Source organism: Microtus pennsylvanicus, chromosome 4 (assembly GCF_037038515.1).
Source record: "Microtus pennsylvanicus isolate mMicPen1 chromosome 4, mMicPen1.hap1, whole genome shotgun sequence".
Taxonomy (NCBI): Eukaryota; Metazoa; Chordata; class Mammalia; order Rodentia; family Cricetidae; genus Microtus; species Microtus pennsylvanicus.
The window spans coordinates 114,050,449-114,070,747 of NC_134582.1; the positions used below are offsets into that span (position 1 = coordinate 114,050,449).

At 45.1% G+C, this 20,299-nt stretch overlaps 1 protein-coding gene across 1 annotated transcript in view; it reads left to right on the forward strand.

Annotated features, from left to right (window-relative positions):
- The first annotated feature begins 311 nt into the window (after positions 1-311).
- The window catches only part of Actn2 (actinin alpha 2), a 71,052-nt gene continuing 51,064 nt past the window's right edge, over positions 312-20,299 (forward strand). The window contains exon 1 of the mRNA XM_075970219.1: positions 312-649. Within this exon, the coding sequence (XP_075826334.1) occupies positions 524-649 (126 nt within the window). The 5' untranslated portion in view covers positions 312-523. The remainder of the gene's footprint in view (positions 650-20,299) is intronic.

Consider the following 20,299-nt stretch of genomic DNA (forward strand, 5'->3'; position numbering starts at 1 on the left):
AGGGAGAGTTTTTGGCTAACTCGTGGAGACACGGAAGACATAACTTTACAGCGGGGAGTGCGCTGCACGAGGTGGGACTAGGTCCACAGGTGTCATCTCCCCGGTTCTCGCCCTCCCTCCTTTCTCTTCCCTCCCTCCCTCCCTCACTCCGGGTCGCTGTCCGAGGTGCCCCTAGGTCATCCCTGGGAGCCAACAGGGAACGGGTGGGCGGAGTCAAGCGGCGGGACCGGAGCGGGGCTAGCCTGCCAGCCAACCGCACGTGCTGGAAGCGGGGGAGTGGGCGGGGCCAGTTGCACGTGACTCTCAGTGGGCTTTTAATCCGCCGGGCGCTGCTTGCCGGCGTGCTGGTGCTTTGCCGGAGACTCTACGCCCAGGCGTGCCGCCCCAGGAACTGCGCGAAGGTCACTGCAGCCCGCCGCCTATCCTTCCATCCTCCCTCCATCCATTCATCCATCCATCTTCCGTCCGTCTGTCCATCCCTCGCACTGCGCTCTCTTCCCAGCCGCCTCAGCCGCCCAGCGCCATGAATCAGATAGAGCCCGGAGTGCAGTACAACTACGTCTACGACGAAGATGAGTACATGATCCAGGAGGAGGAGTGGGACCGAGACCTACTCCTCGACCCGGCCTGGGAGAAGCAGCAGAGGAAGGTCAGTAGGGTCCCTCACGCGTGTCTGTGTCCGGGTCCCCATGGGGTGGGAGGTGTCGATGGCTGTGGTCACTAGAAGAGGCCCCCTGGTGGAGGTGCTGTGGTCTTTCTAGCCCCCCCCCCCCCCCCGCATCAGAAAATACAGCACATACAGGGATAGGCAGGACACCCGTGTGTGTGTGTGTGTGTGTATGTGTGTGTGTGTGTGTGTGTGTGTGTGTGTGTGTAAGTTAACATAAGTCAGGAAACAAATGGTGTTCGAAAGATTTTATTAGACTAGAATCTGAGAGTCTCAGTTGTGCTTTCGTCCATGACCTTGGCCTAAAGTTGTTCGGTGACAGGCCCTGCTCTTTTCGTTTGCCCCAAGCCTATCTCCCCACTAGGACACAAAAATGAAAACCCGCTCTTCCCAACCTTCCATAGGTCTGTCCCAAAGAGTGGTTGAAGACCATTTATTAAACATGTTAGGCTCCTTAGCGAGGGATGCTGGAGAACCTTAGACATTCACCTACAAAGTAATAATCATTTCACAATCTATTTATAGTTCATTGAGGTAAGCACCCAGGGATGAAGGAGGCAGCCAGCTCCTAAGAGCTCCCTCCTCATCCCGGTTGGTGCTCTCTGGGGCCTAATGGAACATTCCACTAGTTCAGGGTTTCTTCTTGTTCTTCTTGGCTAAAACAAATAGGGAACGCTCACCAGGAGGCTTAGTTTCACCTCAATTTGGCTGGCCATAGAGCCTGGATGGTTCAATAAGACAACAGACTAACCCAGCATTGTGATTAAAAGCCAGTTTCCCAAGCCGGTGCCTCATGCCTACTCTTCCTTTTTTTTTTCTGGGTATGAGAAAGGTGGATTTCCCTCCTCAAAGCCTACTTTCAAGTTTCTGTTTAGTGTGACTGTAGGGTGCCTGAGGGTTTCTATGGATGATCGTCTGACGTGTGTGGACAGTGAGTGTTTAATGTTGGAGATCTATGTACCATTCTCCCAGTGGTGTGAGCAAGACGGGAAAAGGCTTGAGTAGTTACCAAAGGTTGTTGGTTAAGCGCTACTTTTACATCAGTGTTTCTCCTTTCTTGTTTCCTCTCTCTTAAATCCCTAGTAACAGTTCTGTTCTTACTATGGCTTTGAAGCCCCTTGCCACCCCCACCTCATTCCCTGAGATGTCTGTCATCAGTCCCTTTTTTGGGAACAAGAGACTGAGGCCCATACATTTAGAAACCGAGTCTAGTTAAAGGGCTTACCGAGAGGGAGGCACATGGCCCTGAGGGTTATCCTTGTGCCATCTGGATGGGTCTGTGTGTAATCACTTGGTAAGAAGTTGAAAAGTGGCTTAATTCTAACAATCAAAGTCTCATTTTGTTTTTTAATTTTTTCAACAAGTTTGATTACATTTTTCATGACTTAAAAAAGAACTCAGCTTGTATGTTTTTGTTTTGAAGATTGGTCATTTCTTATAACATATAATTCTTATAATTGGTTATTTCTTATAACTCAGCTTAGGCATGGAACAAGAAGAATACCCATCATTTTTGAAAGCCAGAGTCTGGTTTCAGAAGTTTCTGTTGATTCTAAGAAAATATGGTACACAGCAGAAGAGACATTGTCAGTTTCTGAGGCCATATCGTTGCCTTCTGACAATAATTTAAAATGTATTTATAATATTTTTGTCTAAGTGGTATTGCCCCAATTTTTTTTTAATTTTAGGATTTCTGCGTGATCTGTTATTGCAATTGTAATAACACTTGAAGTATGTTATTCAATAGCTGAAATATTGAAAATATGAAAAACCTGACCCAGTTCAAAAAAATCATCATTTTCCCCCTTAAGATATATTAAGCTGAATGTGGTATCACATACCCATAATCCCTGCACACAAGAGACTGAGCCAGGAGGATTGCTGCAAGTTGGAGGCTAGCCTGGAATACATTGGAAAAAAAGGAAAGAAAAAAAAGACAGCTTAGGTGTTGGGGTAAGCAAAGCCCTGGCATGCTCAGAACACAGACCTGAACGGATGTGCACACAGATCTTTCCACTTTTGGTAGAGAACTTGCTGCAGCCAGTGAAACTGTGTGGAACCATGAGCTCAGTGCTGCCAGAGCAGTGGCCTCTATATTTGTCCTATGAGCCACTGTTGGAACCAGCAGACGAGATGCCATTGTTTCTATTGTGGGCCACCTTCTCTGCACTTGCCATTTCAGTGATATGCTGGGTATGTGATCTGTCAACAGATGCTGGTGGCTCTCAGTGACGTTGGTGGCATGCTAATGGATGTGGTGCCTAATTATACCCACAGTGCAGAGGCTTGGGGCTGTGGTAATCCCTGCCCCCTGCTGTGGAATGCCTTGCTGCAGAGGGCCTCAGCAACAGTAGAGTGCTTTTTTTTTTTAAAAGGTCACTCAAGAGATGTTGGGCTTAGGCTGTGTGTGCTGGCATGCCCACCTTATCTGGGAGGAGGTATTGGGTCTATGGGGTAGACTCTACATGGTCTATAAAGATTGTGTTTAAAGATTGGAGAACAGCTCCTGGAGTGGTGAGATGGAACATTTAAAACGGCACTGAAGGCTAGGAAAGTAGCTCAATTGGTAGTGTTTATCTAGCATCCAGTGGTCCTAGGTCCAATCCCCAGTGCAACACAAACAGGCCATGGTGGTGAGTGTCTCAGAAAAACAAAACAAAACGACGAGAAACAGGAAGGGCAGCAGAGAGTATCAGGTTATACCTGGAGTTAGAGAGAAACTTTATCATACAGGACATTTCCAGATAAGTCAGGCTGCCTCCAGGGCTTGTCAAAACCTTTAACACTGATGTTCTCCCACACACGTGGGTGTCTCAAAACAGGCTTCCTCTCACCTGCAGGGAAGCCTAGGCGGATGGAAACCTGTCACGGCAGCGATCCTGAATGTGCACTGCCCCTGAAAGTACAGAACAGCTCTCTTTACCCTCGTGGGAGATGAGAGCAGGTCTTCAAAGAAAAGGTTTATCTGTTTCCTGTTTCCGTACCTAAAGGGTCCTTCCGTCCCTCTGCCTGCTTCCGTGTGATCATGACTTTTCTAGCTTGCAGGCATCCCAGTTCTGCTGCGTTCTTTCCAGTTTAGACGGCCCCATTCTCTGTGGCGCTGTCTTCTAGCAGCCTGGCCACCCCAGTAGCAAGTGGCCGGTTGATGAGGCAGCCTGGAATGATAGGTGTGTGGGAGCAGCTGGCTACAGGGTGGGGATTAGTGGTCAGGATCTTTCGGACTGCTCCTTCTGTGTTCTGTGTGGGCTAAGGGCACTTAAGGGCATGAAGTCCAAGCCCTCAATATTGGGAATTGAACCTGCGGCTTCATATGTACTAGGCAAGAGCTCTACCACAGAGCCATATCCCCAGCTGTGACATGAACTCTTATTTTATTTTTTATTTTTTTTGATTTTTTGAGACAGGGTTTCTCTGTAGCTTTTTTTGGTTCCTGTCCTGGAACTAGCTCTTGTAGACCAGGCTGGCCTCGAACTCACAGAGATCCGCCTGCCTCTGCCTCCCGAGTGCTGGGATTAAAGGCGTGCGCCACCACCGCCCGGCTTGACATGAACTCTTGTGTGAGGTTTTCTTCAGGAGAAAAGGAACTATTTGGACACATGAGCGAGCTGTGTACTTTCTCAGATTCAGGAGACCCTGATGGTTCCCAGCTCTTCTTGGTTCTTTCTTGTTGAAATGCAGTTGAGTCCATACATCTTTCAAGCCTCGATTTGTTCATTTATGAAGCAAAGATAAGATTCTTTCATATATCATCAGATTGTGCCTTAGTCAAGTGTTTAAGCCGAGTTAGTTCACAGGGGCTTTATGTACTGCAAAGTGATCCATGTGTATTAAATGCTACTGTCGGTCTTATAAGGCAGTGCGTGTTAATTTGACCAGTTGGTCTGACAGTCATCATTACCATGCTTGGACTCAGGAGGGAGAGTGAAGTATAAGATTCAGTCCTTGGCGATCGGGATGTACTATTTTTGATTGCAGTAAAATATATACAACATGAGCTGGGCATGTAGCTTGGTGGTAGAACACTTGCTTAGTATGAACAAAACTCTAGATTCCATTCCTAGCACTAAACACACACACACACACTCCCAGAATAAAATATACATAATATAAAATATGCTATTTTATTTTAACATTTGTTTATTTAAAACATACCATGTTAGCTATTTATTTTAAAAACTTTAACATTTGTCTGTATGTGCATAGGTGAATGCGTGCTATGGCTATGCATGCCGTGGATGTTAGAGGGTAACCTGTAGGAGTCAGTTTTCTCCTTTCATGATATAGATTATGGGGATCCAACTCAGGTTGTCAGGCTCGGAGACAAGCACTTCCGCCCACTGAACCATCTCACTGGCCCCCAGCTTTAACCATTTTAAGGGCACACAGTTCATGGGCATTATGTACATCACAAGCACTATTAATTGCCAGCTCTTTTCTATCTTTCCATGCAGAAACTCTCCCTCTTTCTATGCCTGCTTCCCATGCTCCCCTTTCCTGGTGTACTTTCAAAGATAAGATTTGCAAGTGTGAATATTTAACGCATAAGAATTGTTTAATATCAAATGCTGGTTGCTCACCTAAAGCTTAAAGTTCCCGGGAGGTGGAATAAGGAGAATCGTTGTGGGTGGAGAATAATAAGAAGAGAGTTTGCCAAAGGTTAGAAGTTGAACTAGGCTCGCACTGAATTAGTTGTTAGCTGAGCGGAGATGGGGAGAAACAGCCTTCTTGAATAGAGAAACCGTGTGAAGCCGTATGGCGGGTTTTGGAGGGGAGATAAGGAGGGATCGTTAGTGGAGTAGAACTGATTTCTACGAGCCCTTTAGCACCAACAGGACGAGCTTCTCTCTGGTTTTATGGGGAGCCCCTTCCTTTTACCCCCTCATAGAGCTGCAGGGAACAATTTCAGAGGTAAACATGCAGAGAGGCAACTTGATCATCAAGGTCTAGCTCTGTACTCTTGAGCTCATTGTGTGAGGAAGTGTGAAGGTAGACTAGCTTCACCAAAACTGAAGATGCCAAGACACAGATAGAGCAAAGGTTGGAGAAAGTGCGGTCAAGTGGATGGCAGCGGGCCTCATAGCCAGGCTGATGTGGGCTTCATTCTCCAGGCGACAAAGCTCCCGAGATCTGAGCTAGGAAGAGCCTGGCTTATGGAAGTTTACTACTTCAGGGTTGATTCAGGCTGGGAGGGTCTAAGGTGGAAGCCTGCTATGGGGCCACGGGGATAGAGTGATGGCCGTTAGAACAAACAGTTAATGGATGCGTTATCCAGGGAGGCATCCACTAGAGAGAAATGAGGACCACATAACCACCTGGACCATGGTAGGCTGTTGGACCAATCTAATTCAGCAGATGTGATCTTCCCAGTAAGTGTCCCTGCACCGACAACTGGCGACAGAGGCACTGACAATAAGTGTCTAATGAGAACATCTCTTTATCAGCCAGAAGACTGTCTGGATGGACGCTACTAACAGGATGTATCATTATTTAGCACAGGGCATGAACGGCTCCATCCAAAGTGGCTAGTCCCCGCGTCTAGGGAGGAGAGATTAGAGTTCTAGATAGCCTTACAGGGCTAGAGCAAGCTTTGGGAGTAGAGAGATAAGGAAGTAAGGATAGAACTCTTATGTGAGATTTAGGAAGCCCACACATCCCACCCAAGGAAACAGTTGTGACAAATACATGCTTAGTTTGCCTGAGAGGTTCTAAGATGCCCCAAATCACTGATTTTATCTTTCGTCGTTGGGAATAGGATGCGCCCTGTCCTTTCAGGCAGATTCACCAAGTAAGAAACGTGAGACCAAAATACGGTTTTCTTTGCACGTGGGAGGAGGAAGAGAAGTCTTAACTGGGAACCGTAATTAACGCAGTGTCAGAGAGCTGTCAGAAAGCCTGCAGTTGGTTGCTGCAGCTAGGAGACGCCCATGGAAAAGGCGCAGGCTGGAGTGGGCGGGGAGCCGTGCAGAGGAGTCGGTATGGAATCCGTTGGAGGACAGTCAGAACTCTGCCTCCGTTTCCCTGGGAACGGGACTCGTTCTTCCAGAAGGAAGAGAATGCTAATGGTGGGGAGGTAAACTTAAATGCTGCACTCTGCTTTCAGAGGAAGGGAACTCTTCTGCAGTGCAGGAACGTGGCCTCCTGCGTGTTCAGTGTGTGCAGGTTCACGTGTGTGTGTGGGGGGGTGGACAGAGCTTAATATTAGGTGTCATACTCAGTCTCTTCCCACCTTATTATTTTGAGGCAGGATGTTTTATCAGTGAGAGACCCGAAACTCACTGATTCAGCGAGACTGCCTGGCCTGCACTAGAGAGCCTACTGTCTTGGCATCCGTAGCACAAGGTTTTACAGATACATGCCTCTGGAACTGATTTTTTACATGTATGCTGGGGTTCTGAATTCAGATCCTCATGTTTAAGCAACAGGCTCTTTACTGATTGAGCCGTCTTGCCAGCCCTTGATGTGGGTCTTTCCATAGAACTCCCAGGAAAGTTTTAATGTAGGGTTTTTTTTGTTGTGTTCTGCACAAACACGGGTCTGAGCATGGGCTCACCCAGGCATAAACACACTCTTCCCCCAGTGTTCTAACCTGGAAAGTGACGGGAATTGGCACCTCAGCCCTGGTGGTGAGCAGATGAATGGACATAGCGTGAATGTCACTGTCATTCTCTTCCCAAAGTCACTGATGGCTGTATCAAGAAGCCATCCTGTCTCCTACATGTTTGTGGTCCATCAGTCCCTGGTTCCCATGGTGTCACATCCTGAAGTTCTTCCTCTAGACCCACTCCTTCTTCTTCTTGTCCCATTGCTAAATCCTTCATGTTTCCACACTCCCTGCCCTAGCAAAGGTGGTGGTTTCCTGTACAGTTCTTTCCCTGTGCGCTGGCTTGTCACCAGCTTTTTCCCATGGCTCTGGGAAGAACATGAGCCTAGTTGAGGTGTCTGTTGCTGCTACCACCACCACCATTTCCTTCCCGTCTTCCCATTCTCTTCTCTTCCTCTTTCTTTTGACAGTATTGGAAACTGAACCCAAGGCTTAGTGAATCTCAGGAAAGGACTTGACCATAGAGCTATAACTCCAGACCCCCTTCCCCAGTTCTTAAAGGTCCCCCCCCATTGTCCTTCATCGTGTTTTACCTGCTCCTTTATCTTATATACATCCCCCTCTCCTCCCTCCACTTCTAAGAGCCAATCTCCCCATCTCCCATCCCAGCATCTCCACTCTGGGAGGCCTGCCTGCTGGGATGGGAGTGTCTTGATACGCTGTCTCCTAACCAGGGCTCAGAAGTGTCTCACCTTTGCAGCCCCAGCCCTCTCATTACACAAAGGCCTTGCTCATATTTATTGAATGAACAGATTATGAATCATCTTTCTGAAAACAGTGAATATAATTAGTTTTTTAATTAAAAATTAAACAAAAGTTTAAAAAGTTTTTTTAAAGTTATGTGTATGTGTGGATGGGGTATGCATATGTGTACAGTTTTTCTTGGATGCCAGAAGGCATTTGATCCCTTGGAGCTGGAGCTACAGGTGGTTATGGGATGTTTCCAGCTCTCTATGTTCCCCTGGTACCCTGATAGAGCCTCTCAGCAGTGATCCCAGATCTACTTCCTGGAGTAGAAGCCTGGGGCTCCACTACCACAGAATGGAACATCTCTTACTTCATGAGACAGTTCACACTTTCAAAGGAAGCTAAAGCTGTGAGGGATTGTTTGAGGGTATACGCTCAAGTCTTTCTGCCCACTACTGGTGGACTTTATCAAGGGTGACATCATTGAAAATTTGTAAGGATTACTGAAAAACATAGATTTTTTTTTCATCTTAACATACTAGGTGTAGAGTTAAACATCAATATTAATTTACACACACACACACACGCACATATACACATTTTTCCTCCTTTCTGAGGCAGCATTTCAGTTTTTAGACTGTGGTGGCCTTGAACCCTTTTTTTAAAAATATTTATTTATTTATTTATTATGTATACAATATTATGTCTGTATGCCCAAAGGCCAGAAGAGGGCACAAGACCTCATTACAGATGGTTGTGAGCCACCATGTGGTTGCTGGGAATTGAACTCAGGACCTTTGGAAGAGCAGGCAATGCTCTTAACCTCTGAGCCATCTCTCCAGCCCCGGCCTTGAACTCTTGCTCCTTCCTGCCCTGTCTTCCAAGTGCTGGAATTACAGGCACGAGTCACCACTTCAAACTCCCTATTTCATCATTTAAAAAACTAAGATAGGTCATCCGTACATAGATATTTTATCTTAAGGTTAAAAAGCACAACTATTTTCCATATGGATAATTTTAGTCATGAAAATGGTAAGGGACACACAGAATGTTGCCAGGTCAGAGATTCACCTGTAGAGAATGTTTGTTTGTTTGAAAGCACAGTGGGTCAGCAAGATGGCTCAGGGGTAAGGGCGCTTTCCACCGAGAGTGAGAACTGGAGTTTGATTCCTGGGACCTACACGATAGGAGAGAACCAGCTCCTGGAGTTGTCCTCTGACTCCCTCATGTGTATTGTAGAACACATGCATACACAGAAATAAATAAATGTACTTTTAGAATTGTTTTTAAAAGGAAACAAACATGCTGGTGAGAGACAGGCGAGCTGGAAAGATACACGCTGTGGGTTCACGTTTTACACGCTTTTATGCAATCTGAAGTGATTGACGATTCTGTTGAATATTTTGGTTGTGTATGTTAGATTTTTGAGACAGACCTTTTCTTTGAATATAATGCTAATCCCCCAATTAAGAGCAAAACCCAAGCAGACAGTAAAAGTGTTATTTTAATGTATGGATTTTCTTTTCTTTTTACAAGTGGGCTTTAAAAAGGTGTGTGTAGGAAGGGATTTTGGCACATCATTCTGGTACCTTAAACTCTTCACTGTATGAAGCGGAGGCGCAACTGTTTTGAGAATTTCTAGACACCATTTTAACCATATCTATATCACCGCTATATATCGTACAAAAATCGTGCAAGACACACATTTTTATCTTCAGTTTTTACTCAGCGATGTGGAGTCGCTTGCCGAATGGTTGCTGAAGATGGGGAAACAGTAACTAGAAAATGCACACTGAATTTCATCTGAATGAAAAAGATGCATTTTCTCTTACAATTAAAAAAATTAAAACATGAAATTCTTAATGCTGACTCCCAAAACTACATGGGGGGGGCAGGTAAACACCTGTCAACTGAGATGATTTTGGCTCCCACCCCACTTTTTGTGACAGTCTCTTGCTGTGCACCCAGGCTCATTTTGAACTGAAAGTTCCCCCACCTTAGCTTCTCAAGTGCCAGGGTTGAAGACAGGTGCCTCCGTACTTGGCTTTTAACTCAATGAGAGACTGTTTTACCACTGTTGTCTGATATCTTCAAGGTCCTTAGTCAAGAACACAAAGCCCCCAAGTGGAGTTACCTCCTTCAGGAAAGCAAAATATGGTGTGTTTAAAGCCAAGAGTTGAGGTTAGAGCTCTCCCACAGATGTCTGTCTGTCTGCAAGAACACATTCTGAGGTCAGATCTCCCTGGAGCCTAAAGTGTTGAAAAATGATAGTGCAGAAAATCACATTATGCTCAAATAAATTTTGATTTTATTTATTTGACTTCTTGTTATGAAAAATTTCAAAAATGTGTAGAAATAGAGAATAAAATACATCCATTCCTCTCATGATGGGGAAGATCCAAGTTTCACAAATAGGGGCTGTTCAGTGTTCAAAGGAAAGGGGATATTTATGTTACAAACACTTTGCAGGATAGCTTCTAGGCCCCAGTTAATGGGCATTGGTGGCTTACCCAGGATTTACTGTTCGTTGTTTTTCCTGTCTTTTTTGCAGTCTAGGAAGTGAATCAAGAACTTAATCCACTGAGATACATTGCCAGCCTCCTTTTGCTTTATATTTTAACACAGGATCTCAACAAAGTGTCCAGGCTTGCTTGGAGCTCACTCTGTACCTTAGACAGGCCTTAAACTCATGATTCCCCTGTCATAGCCTTCCAAGCAGATGAGACAGCAGGCATGCGGCACTAAGTCTTGCTGCCTCTCCTGGTTTGGAAGTCTTCCTTCCTCCCCAAGGTCCTGTGCTTGCTGCTGGGCTTCTTCTGTGCTCCATTTGTGCCCCACTAACCCTAGGACACAAATTCTAATCTCTGATGCTCTTGACATGACATTTTAATCATGAAAGAAAAGGTTACTAATACCTACCTTTCTGGGACAACCAGTATTTTGTTTTATTTTTAAAGATTACTATTTTATATGTATTGATATTTTGCTACATGCATGCCTGTGCACTATGTGGGTGCCTGGTGCCCATGGAGGCCAAAGACAGAGTTAGATCCCCTGGAAATGGAGTTACAGACAGTTAGGAACTGCCATGTGGATGCTGAGACTTGAACCTAGGTCCTCTACAGGGGCAGCCAGTGCTTTTAATGGCTGAGCATCCCTCCTGCTGGGGACCGACTTAAACCTGTGTGTCTCTATTACTTTTTGTTCATTTTATGTGCTGTGTACGTGGTTTCATAAGCATTTATTCTCATGCATCATGCAATTCGATATTAATCTGTGCCAGGCATTAAGAACCCTGTCTCGAAAAACCAAAAAAAAAAAAAAAGAATGCTTGTTTGTACATTTGAAGAGCTAAAAGTTAAATGTTATTTAAATACATGAACTAGGAAGCTAGAGAGAAGACTCGGTGGTTACGGGCATGTTGCTGCCCCTCCTGAGGACCTATGTTCAATTCTGAATACCCATTTTAGGTGGCTTTCAATCATCTGTAACTCCAGATCTAGGGAATCAGATGCCCTCTTCTGGCCTTCTTAGGCAACTGCGTGCACACACACACACACACTCGCATGCACATAAATAAAAACAAATCTTTAAATATCTGAATCCATAGCAAAGTCAGACATCTTGCTTTGTTTTTCTAATAGTTTAAGACTTCTCAGAATTACAGGAGTTCATTTCTAAGTTTGGGTGCTTGAAAATTTAGGGATAAATATATTTACTGTGTTCTGAAGTCATGTTCAAGGAGCCATTTCCTTTAATTCCCTAATGAGACACAGGTGGTGTGTTACTGCTGGAGCCCTTTAAGGACTTGGTCAGGAAGCAGGAAAAACCATGTCAGAGATGCCTGGTGTGTGACAGTGGCCTCTATTGCTGGAACTGGCATCTGGTAACTGGATCTGCAGGATTCCAAAGGATTTGTCTTCCTCAGTTCCAGCTCGGACAGGGTGTACCTTCGTCCTTTGAACTGCAGCATGTGGTGTTGGAATATAGGGGTTTTCACATGAATATGCAAAGAATCTTTAGTTATCACCTTAGTAAGAGATGAGCGTCATCTGGGCTGGTGGTCTGTGCCTGTAGGATCAGGATCTCAAGGTCACCCTCGGCTACACATCAAGTCTAAGGACAATCTAGGCTCCATAAGACTCTCAGAGAGAGAGAGAGAGAGAGAGAGAGAGAGAGAGAGACAGATAGAGACAGAGACAGAGAGAGGGAGGGAGGGAGGGAGGGAGGGGGAGAGAGAAGTACACTTCAGAAAGCTGTTTGGGAATATGGAAAATTAGCACAGTAAAATGAATTAGCATAATTGTAAATAAACAGGGAAGAGAAAAATTGTGAATCTGGGCTAGCAAATTTTTATATAATTTTGGGGTTGGAGTTAAAGTTCAAATGGTAGAAAATTTGCCAGTTGTACGTGAAGCCCTGGGTTCCATCTTCACACCTCATACAAACCAAGCTCGGGGGCATATGTTTGTAACCCTACATTAGGAATAGAAGTAAAAGGATCAGCTAGTGGTTCAAGGCCAGCCTCAGCTGCACTGGGAGTTCAAGGCCAGCCTCAGCTACCTAGGGAGTTTAAGGCCAGCTTGGGAGATAAGAGATACTCAATTTTTTTCCCCCATTTATGGTGCAAGCTTTAAACCAACCCAGGGCCTGATATATTTAAGGCAAGTGCTATATCGCTGAGCTACATCCCAACAGTCCACATTATTTAAATTTTTAAGAAACCTTTTGCATTTATTTAGTATTTGTGTGCGTGTGCACACCCATGTGCCGTGGAGATCAAAGGACAATTTTCAGGGGTCGATTCTCCTCACCACATGAATTCCAAGGACTGAGCTCAGGTTATCAGGCTTGGGGTAAGCGCCTTTACCCCACTGAGCCCAGTGACTTGCTGGCCCTCCAGATTATTTCTCTAAACTGTATTTCAAAGTACTTGCCGTCGGGCGGTGATGGCGCATGCCTTTAATCCCAGCACTTGGGAGGCAGAGGCAGGCGGATCTCTGTGAGTTCGAGACCAGCCTGGTCTACAAGAGCTAGTTCCAGGACAAGCTCCAAAACCACAGAGAAACCCTGTCTCGAAAAACAAACAAACAAACAAAAACAACAAAGTACTTGCCTAAGTGATGTGTGTTCATTGTGAAATGTGCAGGTGAGAGACAGTGAAAAGGCATATGTCGGAGAAAAACTGAAAACATTTTGTCCCAGTGCCTCCTAGATGGCTGTGAGCAGTGGTGTAGAAGCCTGTGCTTTAAACCACAGTGTGGAATCATCTGCAATAGCTCAAAAAACAAAGAAAAACAAAACCAAAACAAAACAAAACAAAAAAACCACACTTCATTCTGCACTTTTGTGTGCATTTCTAGGGAGCTTTCTTTAAAATTAAAAACAAAAGTTGGGCGGTGCTGGCACATGCTTTTAAGCCGAGCACTCAGGAGACAGAGGCAGAAGGATCTCTGTGAGTTTGAGACCAGCCTGGTTTATAAGAGCTAGTTCCAGGACAGGTTCCAAAGCTACAGAGAAGCCTTGTCTCAGAAAAATAAAAAAAACTATGCCGGGCAGTGGTGGCGCACGCCTTTAATCCCAGCACTCGGGAGGCAGAGGCAGGCGGATCTCTGTGAGTTCTAGGCTAGCCTGGTCTACAAGAGCTAGTTCCAGGACAGGCTCCAAAGCCACAGAGAAACCCTGTCTCGAAAAACTAAAATAAATAAAGAAAGAAAGAAAAAAAAAGAAAAAAAACTAATGTGTATAGATGTCTTGCCTACATGTATGCCTGTGTACCTACCAATGCATACATAGTGCCTGTGAAGGTCAGAAGAAGGCATCAAGGTCTGGAACTAGAGCAACAGCCTGTTGTTGGGAGTGTTGGGAACTGAACGCAGGTCCCAGGAAGAGAAGTAGTTGGTGCTCTTCATCTCTGAGCCATCTCTCCTTAGGGAACCTTCCTAATGGAGAAATCCCAGCCTGGCTACCTGCTGTGTGGAGTCAGCAGGATGCTGGAAATGCCCAACTTCCCTGTGTTTTTGCCATATGGTGAGCGTTCCCCCCATATGTAAGGAAAGCTGTGCCTGTACCTGGCTGAGGTCTGGGGCAGCAATGCAGACGGTGTGGTGCATTCCAGAAAGCTGCTTCCTCCCAAATGAATGCTTTCATGCCTCTGTGTAGGCAGCCATTTATTTGGGTCCCCCAGAATAGTAACAGTATGGTGAACTTGAATTAAAGAATAGTTTGCTGTCTGTGTAATACAAGCTGCTTCCCCAGTTTCTGGATGGGCTGAGGGGGGAAACATCAGCGTGCTTTTTTTTAAGCTTTGGATTCACTCAGGAAGAGAATGAGCAAAGTATACTAAACTGAGCAACAGTTGGGCATGCCCTGCAGGGAGCTCCGGGCCATGCCTGGCTCCCTCGCTATTGGGGAGCCAGTTATTTTGGGAAGCATAGCTCAGGATCAATCCCATGGTTACTAGTAAGTCCTTGGAGGAATTCTCTACCCATCTCATGCAAGTCGGGAGGCAGGTGTGACCCCCCAGAACACCAGGCTAGTGGGTGAGCTGGGCTCTTGGCCTAGCACAACATTAAAGCGTGCAGGAGGACCCCAGTAGCTTTCATGTGAGCCTCTGTGTTCACGCCACCCACTTCACCTTTTACAGAGAAAGTGGATTAGACTTTCATTATGAAGAGGCTGGCTCAGTTTAACATACGTGTCTAGCCTTAAAATAGTCGAGGAAGAATCCCATAGTTCTTGTCTTCACTGTTGACAGTTAAAAGGCCTTTTCAAGATCAGCTATGACCCTTCTTTAGAAGAGAGGATGTATGGGAACTGGGTGTGACTCAGTGACAGAGCACTTACCCAGCCTGTGCCAGAGCCCTGGGTTCCACTCCCAACACTGGGGAAAAAATTAGCAGAAGAGGTCACATATATCAGCTTAAAACTTTTTTTCTGTTTTCTTATTCAATTTCTTATTCATTGTGTGTGTGTGTGTGTGTGTGTGTGTGTGTGTGTGTGTGTGTAAGCACTTGTAAGCATGCTTGAGGAGGTTTAAGGGCAACTTTAGGAGCTGGTCCTTCTCTTGTGTGGGTCCCAAGTGTCAAACTCGGTTTGTCAGGCTTGGTGATCAGCCCTTTTGCCTGATAAGCAGTAGGTTTTTTGTTTGTTTGCTTGTTTTAAATTTTGTTTTAAACCCAGGTGTGGTGGCACATGGGCACGAGGATCTCTGTGAGTACCACGCCAGCAAGGATTACATAATGAGACCCTGTCTAAAAACCAAAAAAAAAAAAAATTGTTTTGTGAGACCGGAGAGATGGCTCAGCTGTTAAGAGCCTCAGGTGCTCTTCTTGAGGACCCAGGTTCGATTCCCAGCACCCACATAACTCAGAGTTACATGTATCTTCTGACCTCCATGGACACCAGGCACATACATGGTGCAGACACATGCAGGCAAAACACCCATACACATAAAAAGAAATAAATAAACGTTTTAAAGGTTGTTTTGAGAATTTGAACAACATTCCTTGAGTGAGCTTGCATTATCAGCTAGCCTGAGTGCTCAGAGCCTCAGTGTGTTTGTTCTCTGCAGACAGCTCAACTCCAAGGTAAGGATGTCAGGAGATGAGTAATCACAGCTGAAAAACAAGACTCGGGAGCGTGAGTAATGGGACTTCTGCAAGCAGTGACGGAGTGCTGTGGGACTTCTCCCGAGCAGGAGGAGATCAACAGATGGAAGCTGCTTGGCTCCTTCATAAATGTAAGATCTTTGTGAGGCAGAAAAAATGCTAAATAAGCCAACCTAAATCCAACATTGCTTATGGATTCAGTATCAGAGGGAATGTGAGGATACAGATTGGGTTCCATTTAGTTTTGACCTTTTGAAACTGGCCTCACTATATAGCTAGAACTCATTGTGTAGCCCAGGCTAGCCTGAAAAATCACGGTGTAGTCCAGGCTTGGCCTTGAACTCCTGATCCTCCTGCGTCTTGGTCCCTTATTTTAGGATGTCAGGTAATGCACCACCATGCCTGGCTATGTTGTGCTTTAAGGGAAAATTTGACATGGAAAAGGGATGTGGGAAACCATGATTTAGGACAGTTACTGGTTTTGTGGGACAAAAAGGCATACTGCAATGTAATAACAAGTAATAGATGCCTTGCTCCTGTCTTAAGTACTGTTTTCTTTCATCAAAATCCATCAAGTTTAAGTTGGAGGAGTAGATCATTGGGTAAAAGCTCTTGCTGTGCAAGCAAGAGGACCCAAGTTCAAATCCCCAGCACCCATGTAAAAGCTGGGTGTGACTGTGTGCACCTGTAACCCCAGCAATGTGTGGGAGCAGAGATGGGGCTTGTTGGCCGCTAGCCTAGCTCCAAGTTTAATGAGAGACCCTGTCCGAAAGAAACAAGGAAAGGAGGGATAGAACGGGACACCCAACATTCTCTTTTGACGGGCAGTCTTCCAGACATGGAACCTGTACATATCCATCTCATGGATAATATATTAACGTAATTATATATTATAACGATATTACAATATACATAGTAGTGGTAAAGAGCACTGTTGCTCTCAGAGAACTGAGTTCAGTTCCCAGCACCCACATTGCTTGGCTCATGCTACCTGTTGTTCTAAGCCCCATGTGCATATGCCCACGTACAATAATAAAATAAATCTTAAAGATTATATGTTATCTGGGTGATGATGACGATGATGTATGCACGCCTTTAATCCCAGCACTTGGGAGGCAGAGGCAGGTGGATTTCTGAGTTTAAGGTCAGACAACCAGAGCTGTTGCACAGAGGAAACCCTGTCGCATAAAACAAACAAACAAAACAAAACAAAAGATTACACATTAGAATGACTTTATTAATAAAGACAATTCTTACATAAAAATATATAAAGGTAAATTCATCTTCAAGATGTTCATTGGACTTGAGCTAGTGACAGTCCCCTGCCTCAGCCTCTTAAGTTCTTCCATTTCAAGTGTGAATCGCCATACCCAGCTTAGAGAGGCGAGTTTCCACCGCTGTCAAGCGTATGGCTGTAGACTACAGATGAGCAGACAAGGGTCTTAGAAATACACTGGAGCTCTCTCCCTGTGGAACCTAGTCAGCCATTTCCCATCCCTGTGTTCCCAACTATAATTTCTTCCATCCTTTCTGGATGTGTGTTGGGGTAGGTGGGATACATGCTTGTGTGTGCAAAGGTGCACTCCCTTGTGCATGTGTGTGTGGAAGCCAGAGGACACTATCACAGGTCTTCCTGAGGCAGAGTCTTACGGAACCTAAGCTCACCATTTTCCTTTTGGCTGGCCAGTGAGTCCCCAGACATGGGAGCCCCAGAAGTAGAGATTGGGGGCCTAAACTCAGGCCCTCATGCTTGTGCAACAAATACATTAACCGCTGAGCCTTCTCCCCACTCCCCCTTTTCTGGATGTTTTGAGGAAGAGTCCCACATATCAAACCCCAGGCTAGACTCAGCTTTGTTGAGGAACCCAAAAAGCATTATTTCTTGCTACACAATTTCTTAGCATTTGGGTTTCTGAATTCTGAGCAGCCTGTGGGTTAGACAGAAGGCAGACTCATGAGTCTGGCAGCTGGAGCCTCAAGTTCCCAGTTCAGAATTTCTGATTAAGGCCAGGTCTGGATAAGACCGGCTCTCTAAGTGCCGGATGAGCCATGGTGAGCTACCCACTTGATCACCCATGAGTGGATTCTATTTTTATACATCCTCTCCACTAAAGTTGCCTGGTATGTTTTTGCCCCCTCCCTTCTCTCTCAGTTTACAGAATCTTTCTTGTTGTTTGAGAATTCTACAGTTAAGTTTGGCTTGATAATTTTTTTTTAATGTAGAACTTGAACAGATACACGTTCTGAGCGTTTTTGGTTTTTAAAAAGAACTTAGTAACACTTTGAATGTTTGATGAGTAAGATCACAATCAACAACAGACTTCCAGGCATGATAGTAGCTCATGCTTGTGATTCTGGGAAGCTGGGGCAGGAGGATTGCAAATGTGAGGCCAACCTGGGCTGCAGAGTGGAACCCTGTCTCAAAGAAGAAAGCATGAGCTACAGATGTACCTCAGGTGGTAGAGTGCTTGCTTAGCATGTACAAAGCTCCGCACCCAGAACTTCCCATGTTAGATTTACTGTCATCCGTCCGAACACTCACTCAGGTGCTAGGAGCAGGAGTTTGAGGCTAGCCTGAGACACCCAAGACCCTGTCACAAACAAACCCCAAACTGGAAGTGGTTATGACACACCACTATACTCCAAGGACTGCTCCCCACTGAGCCCTGCTTTTCTGCATTGCTGGTTTTACCAGCATCGCCCGGGTATCCAGTGAAGATGGCGGGGCTTCTGGAAGCCCTTGAGATGTTTGTTAACATTCCTACCCTGACGACTTCAGAGTCCTGAGGCCTTGGTTAGAAAGCATCCCGAGTCCTGAGGGAATCCACAAGGTCTTCCTTTTTCCCTTTTGCATCCTCTTCACATCATTAAATTTGCCACCATTGCTATTCCTGAACCTCACTTAAAGGCAGGCATGTTTGCTAATGACTCATGGCTGAAACTGTGCACGGTGGAATTCTGAAGTGGATGGACAGGCTCTGGTCCTCTGGGGATATGAAAAAGACAGCATTGGAGGTATATCCAGTATGTTATGAACCAGGTCCTGATTTAAGTGTAACTTTATTATTTTAATTGTCCCTTAGCAATAAGGTTCTTTTTTTAATTACACAGGCAAAGATTCCTCTTATCAGCAAAACTAATGATCTGAATACTTTTTATCAGATAAAGTGAAGATATGTTGATATTGACCAGAAAATTGGCAAAGGCTCCTGTCACCAAGGCTGTCAATGTAAGTTTAATTCCCAGGACCCACACAACAAAAGGAGAGATCCAACTCCAATTACTTGTCTTCTGATCTCCATATGCACATCATGGCATACATACAGGCACATATGCGCGTGCGCACGCACACACACACACACACACACACACACATGCGCGCACACACACAGAGGCACACATACACTAAACAAATGTAATTTTCAAAGATAGGCTCATTATGGGGCTGAGGGTATGACTGGTTTGGTAGACTGTCCACCTAACATGCATGAACTGTAAGTTCCACCCCCAGCATCTTATAAACTAGACAAGGCAGTGTAGAGCATGTTTGTTCCCAGTGCATTTGGCTGTATGAGACGGTCTTGAAAAGACAAGCTGAGATAGGAAAACAATGCTGTTTGTTTCTGAACAGTTGTGCCAATGCTGAAAAAACAGAGTAACAATGTTTGTTCTCTGAACTGTGGTGTCAGTGCTGAAAAAACAAAGGTAGGGTAACAATGCTGTTTGTTTCTGAACTGTGGTGTCAGTGCTCTTGATAAATCTGAGAAGGATGAAGACTTGGCAGCCATTTGGATTCTTGGAACACAGACCTTGTATCCCTTCTAGCCTGGGTAGCAACATCTATGAACTGGGCTAGGCAGCTGTGTGTTTATCTTTAGATACCAAAGGTGGAATATGTCTCAGGCTCAAGCAGGCTTAAATCACAGCTAAGGATTGGTTGTCTCTCTGAGACAGCTTTCCCTACCTGAGTAAGAGTCTCAAGTGGCTTGATTCATATCCATCCATCCATCCATCCATCCATCCATCCATCCATCCATCCATCCATCCATCCATCTTTTCTCTCCTCCTCCTCTTCGTTTCCTTCCTCCCTCCCTTTCCCTATCCCTCTCTCTGATTTCCTTGCCTTCCCCTCTCTCTCTTTTTATAAGACAGGGTTTCACTGTAGATTTGGCTGGCCATGAGCTCACTCTGTAGTCAGAGGTCGCTGACCTGTGCTTCCCATGTCACAGTGTCTAACATAATCTTAGAGATTAAGCAGAGGTTTGTTGGCAGAGTATGAAATAACTGCCTACCTGTAGCTTAGTACCTGGCCATGCAAACCGTGAGAACATTATGGTTCTGAACAAACTTCCTTTCCTTCTGAAATAGTGAACAAGAACCAAGAAGGCAATCAGTGATTTTGGCAAATTAGGAACTTACGAAGTAGAAAAGAAGACACTGTTAAAGCAATTGTTATAAACAGAATGATAAATGGAGCATCCAAAAATCAACTTAAAAAATTGTGTTTGTAATATATATGTTTAAATTAATTCATTTTTTTTTTGTCAGAGTATGTTCAGGATCATCTTGCCAGGGGACAGTGGCAGCCCGCTCCTGTATTTCTCCTCCTGATAACCATTTAAACTATCTCATAATGCAGCTCATGGCAGTGACTGTACCTGTTTTATAGCTGGGCAGCCACCAGGATGTGAAGGACAAATAACTGCTCGGTGTCACAGTCAGAAATAGACTGTG